This window comes from Stegastes partitus, unplaced genomic scaffold, assembly GCF_000690725.1.
Source record: "Stegastes partitus isolate 25-593 unplaced genomic scaffold, Stegastes_partitus-1.0.2 Scaffold373, whole genome shotgun sequence".
In the NCBI taxonomy this organism is placed as follows: Eukaryota; Metazoa; Chordata; class Actinopteri; family Pomacentridae; genus Stegastes; species Stegastes partitus.
In genome coordinates this window covers 92,797-100,058 of record NW_007578104.1, presented here as the reverse complement: position 1 = coordinate 100,058, position 7,262 = coordinate 92,797, and the positions used below count along the sequence as shown (strand labels likewise).

The following is a 7,262-nucleotide window of genomic DNA, read 5'->3' as shown; positions in this document are numbered from 1 at the left end:
CTGGACAGTTAACCTGCGTCTTCGTCACCTCAAAACGCTGATAAAGTCGGGTGTGTTTGAGGGCGGGGCTACCTTGTGATTGACAGGTCAGATCCACCACTCACTGTCCGGTTTCAGAAATCAGGATATAATTCTAAACTAGAGGCTTCTGTACATCCACAGACCAACTTTAATCTCTTTTATGCAGGATATGTTCAACATGTTCTGTCCTTCATCCCTCTCTCTTTACATTTTCCGTCCATCTATCGGTCTTTTCTGTAATCATCATCCTCATCATCATCCTCGTTACTGTCTCTGTGTAACCTGCTGCTGCTCTCTGCCGCTCTGCCCTCCCTTCTCAGTGTTTTGCTGCATTTTATGGCATATTAATGGCGAGTGTGTGCGTGAGTGTGTGAAGTGTCCCTCTGCAGCAGTATCCGGTCCTCTCTGGAGTTTGGAGTACAGTATGCTAATGCAGCCTGTGGGCTGTAGAGAGCAGCTCTTTGTTTGCGAGTGCTGTCCTTTTTCCACCAACAGGGATGAGTAGTATCCCACATGCACATGGAGAATGCCACCGTTTGAAGAGGCCTGACCTTCGAGCAGATATAATTGCAAATCATGTTTTGTTTTTTCCTTGTCAGATCTCTGAATGTCAGCTGATTGAGTGCAAATTTTGATGCTTAAACAACTTTGTTAGTGAAGCTGCTGAGTCTTAGAACCACACAGCAGCAAGAAAACAGTTGTTCTCCATCGTTTGTTCCTGGTGAGCTTAACTTTGTGTCTTACTCCCATGCTACTGAAAGGAGCCCGGCCTTGTAGGGATTAAGGTAATTCAACTCCCAGCATGCTCCCCAGTCATCGCTCCTCCTTCTCCACTGCTGAAATCCTGTGAGACTGATTTACACGGTACCCCTTTAAAGAACGTGTTTCCTGGTTGTTCCCCTTCAAAATAGTCTGTCGGGCAGAATCAGATGATATTCAATAAGATGTTCAATAAAGAAAAAAAGAAGAACAAGCAAAAACCAAGCTGGTATAGATGTGCTGTCCTTAATGAGCTTTTCTCATCGAAGCCTGTTTGATGCTCACTGAGTGAAATCTGCATTTGGGTTCAAAGTACCGTAATATCCAGACTATAGAGGCACCTGAATATAAGCCCCACCCACTGACTTTAAAAATAAACCAGGTGTGTTCATATCCAGGCTGCAGGTGTCCACGTTGGAACATGAGATATTCCCACAGAAAGATGTTTTAACCTTTAATTAAATGCGTAGCGGTAACATCCACAGATACGTACCGTAGAGGCTTTTTTCTGAACAGTTCCTGTAACACGGCTGGTTAAGGAAATAAAACTCCAGCAGCTACCAGGAAAAGTCACTGATGGCTATCTTCATCTTCCTCCTGCACTAAAACCACTAAAGTCGTCTTCTTCAGTGTCTTCAGGAGCTGAACAGCCTCAGAATCACTTCATCACTTCCTCAGTCTCTCTGTCGTCGTCGCTCTCAGCGTCACTTTGGTCTCGATGCAAAATCGTAAAAATCCTTAAATTAGCCGCATCGTTGTTTAAGCTGCAGCGTTCAAAGCGTGTGAATAAAGTAGCAGCTTCTAGTCCAGACATTACGGTACAGTCGCTTCAGAAAATCTTATACCTTTTTAATTTTAAGCCGTTATAACGTGAATTTTTCCCGTCAGTTTACACCCAACAGTCCACAGTTTTTTTTTCTAAATACGTTTTTGTAGTTTTTTCAAGAATCAAAATCTCTTTTATGCAAAAGTATTCAGATGCTTTGCTTGTTGCACGTTGCTTCATTTCTCCAACTCCTGAACTTGATTAAAAACAAAAACAAAAACCAAAAACAACTTTAATTCATAGAAACATGGCTGAAAGACGGACGTGTTCCAGCTCACTAAAGATTTTATCCAACAAACATCTTGGAGGAAGATTTGAGTTGTGGAGAAACTATTTAAACAAAACAAACCATTGAAGACGAGCATGTTTTGCATCGTGAGCTCTGAATGAGCAGCATGTAGATAAACCACAGGGAGGGAAACACACACTAACTGTTCTTTACCACCACTGTGCTGCTTGAAGGACATCGGCCTCATAGGAATGAAGGTGAGTAATATCAGACAGATCCGTTTCCCATGATGCACCTTGATCCGCCGCCCTGCAGTCATGTAGCTCAGCGTCATCATTTGTTTCTCTCCCGTCTGGCTCATTGTGTTTCACATCATCTGACCAGAGATCCATCGGCTGAGTCTTGTGTAGATGGAAAACATGAAGGTTCTTGTGTTGTTTTTGTGTGTTCATCAGGTTATTGTTTATTTTTTATGGGTGACACTTTACAGCCTCCTGTTTGGCAGCTGTAATCCACATTTAAATGCTGGTTTTTAATAGACTGAGAGGTGGTTGTAAGCAGATTTAAATGCTTATTAATTTGTTTGTGAAACAACTAGAACCTCTCGGACCAACACACACAAGCAGCCGTTGTCACATAAGATGTGGTTTTAAAGTTGTTGACTTGCAATAAGTTCTATCTGCTTCCAGCTACAGTTCAGTAGATCATAAATCCTTCTATTAAGTATCTGTGTATTACTTCTAAATGCCAAATAGGTGGAGTGTTTAACGTGTTTTCATCCCACCGCTTCATTCATTCTGAGGTGTTTAGATGCTACAGACTGATGGAGGTGTAACCGCTGCTCTGTGTGTGTGTTTGTGTTTCAGAATGAGTCGAGGAACATCGAGATGCTGGCGGCTGCCTGTGCCGTGGGAGTGGGCTGCTGCTTCGCTGCCCCCATCGGAGGTGAGTCGCCAGAAAAGAACAACATCGTAGCATCAGTCTGTCACATGGTGTAATAAAGCGGAGGTGTAAAGGCGCTGTGAGCTCCACTCCTTACAGCACAACACATAACGGGGGTTTTGTCACTGAAACTGATGGCGCAATTTCAGTGATGCTTCACATGGGATGTGTTAGTGAAGCTAATATCTCTTCCTGTACACCTCGTATCATCTGCTGTTATATTTAGATCCAGCAGTTTGTTTGGCTGGTGGTTGTTCTCTACGGTTCTGTCACGGCTCAGTCCGTCTTCATCTAATGCTGAACTAAAAAAGAAACCGAAGCACTCCCAGCCGCTGACCCCCACCTGAACCCTGACGTAGTCCACAGGACTCTGTAAAACGTTTGTGTGTTCACATGGGGCTGCCGTGTGTGTTCCAGGTGTGTTGTTCAGCATTGAAGTAACGTCCACCTTCTTTGCGGTGAGGAACTATTGGAGAGGTTTCTTCGCAGCCACCTTCAGTGCCTTCATCTTCAGAGTGCTGGCTGTCTGGAACAGAGACGAAGGTGAGGCTTGAACACGCTGCATACGGGCACCGAGCGCTTCATTAGGAACATCTACACAATGTGATGAAATGTGCAGTTCACCCATGAGGAGTTAACACCTGCCAGCTTCAACCTAAACTGGAGATGCACAAGTGTTGTTGGCAGAACTGTTCTGCTGATCTACACTAAACTGCACAGTGATCCCAGTGACGTGTTGGATGAGCATCTAGGACGTTCATTTCAATAAAGGTCATTTAAAGAAGAAAATTTAAGCACCAAACTGTTTCCGAACATAACGAGAGACGCATCCTGACTTTTCATATAATGCTTTCAGTTAAATACAATCAAAAAATGGAAAAGGAAATGTTATAAGTTGAACTCATTCATACTCTTTCTTCAGCAATATTTCAACAAAAAGAAAACCTGATCAGCACAAGCAGCAGCGAGTCCAGTGTACTTGGTATTTATTTGAACAATGTGAGCTGTTAGGACTCTCTGATCGGCCGTGGTTCTTACTGTAGCAGAGGTTTTAAACAGCCAGTGGGGCGTGTGGGCGATGAAAACAGTCCAGCGCTGGTGAACGGTCCTGACAGTAAATGTGAACAGAAGTGCCTCAGACTGATCCACTTCAGCATGTCCTGTACATGTTCATGCTGGTGTACGCTACAGGAGAGCAGGAGGGCCAGTAAATCTGCTGTTCAAATTTGTGGTGGGATGAGATTAAAAAAAAAAAAAAAATCTGATTAATTAGAGGTTTTATAATTAATCGTGATTAATCAAATTGTTCTAAAATAGCAATATTTGACACAATTAGAAAAGTTTTTCAATTCAAATAGATTTTGGTTGACGGCTGAATCAATGAGTAGACGTACATGAACTTAAACTACAAACATTTTTCATCTGTCTGCTAAGAAGCTAGACTTGACTTAAAGTTTATTCAAGTTTTGGCCAATTGGCATCAGGCTGGATGAGAAAAACAAGTCGAGCGATGCGGTCTCGTCTTCCGTCGCTGTTCACTAAACTTTCTTGTGCGCTGACGTCTCTCAGTGCATCTTCATCGTGGCTGAAAAACCAACTCTAGGTGCAGAACCACTACCTACCAGCTGGAGTATGCGCATCAGTGTTAGCGGTGTGTCAGACATCAGGGAGCTGAGAAAGGTGCAACTAAATGTGTTATTTCTTTTTAAACGTGTTATTTTTTAAAATTAATTGTAATTAACATGTTAAAGTTCCAGCCCTGATATAAACATGCTAACTTGCTCAATATCAATAATTTTACAGACTTCACCTTTAACACATTGTACAAGATAAATGAAGCGACCCTGCTAGCATGCTATATCTGATAGACACCAAACGTCGCTCTCCAAGTGAAGCTGGCGCTCTACGTTTTCACTGCAAGTTGTGACGGTCACTGGTTGGATGTACTGATCCAAGCATCTGAAACCAAATAGTTTAGGATGAACACATGGACTGTTGCACCTCTAAACATAGCACAGGAAGGCTTTTGATCATCAGGAGTTTGTGTGTTTTGTAGAGAAATCTGTGCACCATCAACAAAACAAGAGGAACAGGGACCATAAGACCTTAAACCTTTACTGAAGAGTCAGTGCAGCAGTGTTGATTGTTAAAGCCTGGATCATAGACGGTTAGCATGTAGTGAAGAAGTTCAGACTTACCTTGTTAAAGTTACAAACTCTGGTGTAGCTCATGAATGACTGAGTCGACAGATCTAATCTTAAATAACAAGCGAGGCGCGCTGCAGACCTCCCACAGCGAGCAGAGCACGCCTCACCACCGACACTAACGATGAGACCAGTCTGTCCCAGTGTCCCGGTAACACGTGTGCTTTCCTTCATATAACAAGTCCGAATGTTCTGCTGCTCAGCGAAGGTGGAAGACGTGTGAGCCGACGTGATGCATGAAACCAGCAGAGCACCAATAACGGAGGAGGTGTTGCGCTGCCGGTGCTCGGATTGGGAATTTGTTCCGACTGTAGCAGGAAACTAACAAGAGTTTTATTCATGCTCACAGCCAATCAGACGGCTTCCTCAGGATTCCCGGTGCCTCGTTAGAGAGAAACAGTGAAAGGTTTTATGATGGAGTTTTCTCCAACCAGCTGTTTGCAGCCGTCAGTTAGTTCTGGTCCGAACCTTCACATTGAGTTGGTATGTTGGTTCACTTCTCGCTCGTTACCGTCCACCAGCGACGGGGTGTGAGCTCTGGTACGAAGCTCTGATCATATTGGTTTTGATGTTTGTCTGACTAACATTAATGCAGCTTTTCTAACTGTTCATGTGCTTTTTTTTGTTTCTCCAGAGACCATCACAGCACTTTTTAAAACCCGTTTCCGGCTAGACTTTCCCTTTGACCTCCAGGAGCTTCCTGCCTTCGCTGTCATTGGGTACGTTCTTACTGGTGTCCCGTCTTTACGTGCACACACACTGAAATGGTGAAATCTGATGAGAAAACTGGTGGAGAGATGGCTCAGCGTGACCTCCCACACTGCATCTGAAAAGCAAAAGAGCACTTCAACATTTAACCGCTGCTGTAAAAACTAAAGAACAGACACTCAGGAAGGAGTGACGTGAAGATTTAAAGGCTGAGATGCAATCGTTATTTTTAAGTCTTCATTTTAGAAAGTGGTGAAAAGTAGACAAAGAAGTATTGGAGTCCAGAACCTGGGCTGAATTGGACTCTGAGTTATTGTTTCTGCGGCTGAGTTTCAGACGTTACTGAGGAGCTCCAGTCCTGTAGCTGGTGAAGGTGTGGCTGCAGGGCGGTCTGAGTGAGTCACCTTACATGGATAAATCAGCCTGGCGCACTGAGGGATGTCTTATTTTATCCTGCCTCCGCCCCGGGGCTCCTCCATGGCTGTGAATGAGACCACGGGCTCCTAGAAGGAAACCGGCAGAGCGATGGGAGCGCTGCCCATCCCGCCCACACACTCCTTCTCCTTTAGATGTGTGTAGCCTGTACATCAGCTGCCCAGGAGAGGATCTGTTTTATTTGTCTGTGTTTCTGTCCAGAGGTGTTAATGCTCACCGCTGCATCAGTGACATACCGTCCACCTAACAGCGCCTCCAGAGAAGGCAGCAGAGCGTTAGCCCCAGTTTCACACCGTGCTGGTGTGTCCGTGTGCACCGGCCGGTCTGCGTGTGCACGTGTTGGAAGGCAACAGCGTGCTGGTAGTTTCCATCTCCGCCTGCCAATAGCTGTCAAGCAGGGAAAGTCGGTCAGTGTCTCAGTCAACTGGGCCAGAGAGAGTTTGTTCTGTGCTACATGCTGCCAAGGGCACGTCTTTAAAGAGTCACACACTGGTCCACTTCCTGTTCACACCTTCAGGCTTTAGAACAGAGAGCATCACTGGGACACAAACAGCGATTACCTGCATGTGAGGGGTAACGTGTCCGTTCTTCACCTTCTCTACAGCCGGGTCATCCACTCACGTCCTTCCCCCGATGCTCCAGTTGTCCGTTCCCACAACAGCCTCATTGAACTGCGTTGTATTTCGTATAAAGATTAAATTTTCAGAGTGTAAAAGTGCTGAAGAGTGCAACGTGGAGAGTTTTCTGTTCAACAACAAAGCTGTTTACCTTCACCGTTCCTCAGCGCCATGCACCATGCGTGTCCTTGAGGCTACACAAACATGTTGAATGCACAGGATCCCCTTTCTTCTTGGTTTGTGTGTCCTTGTGCGAGCAGAGGAGGAGATGCAAACAAAACAGATGGCTGCTCATCAACACACTGGCGTGGTGCCTTTAAAGATAAGGCTGGGAAATTGTGTGTTTTGGTTACTGTCAACAAATCCCTTGGAAAGACTAAAATCAGTCTGTCATGCTCAGTTCTCCTGTTGCTGCTGAAGATCTGTTTTTAAAATGGGGTCTTAAATCTGTACAGTATGCAGCAGAAGTGAGCACACACCCCTCAGCAATGTCACTGACACGTCAAAAGAGTCTGAATTAT

The 7,262-nt window shown here is 44.7% G+C and overlaps 1 protein-coding gene across 2 annotated transcripts in view; it reads left to right on the top strand.

The window, feature by feature from the left end:
* The window catches only part of LOC103359445 (chloride channel protein 2-like), a 203,008-nt gene that overhangs the window by 112,101 nt on the left and 83,645 nt on the right, over positions 1 to 7,262 (top strand). For both annotated transcript variants that reach the window (XM_008284783.1, XM_008284782.1), the window contains 3 exons: positions 2,702 to 2,780; positions 3,195 to 3,320; positions 5,616 to 5,700. In XM_008284783.1, coding sequence (XP_008283005.1) covers positions 2,702 to 2,780; positions 3,195 to 3,320; positions 5,616 to 5,700 — 290 coding nt within the window. The remainder of the gene's footprint in view (positions 1 to 2,701; positions 2,781 to 3,194; positions 3,321 to 5,615; positions 5,701 to 7,262) is intronic.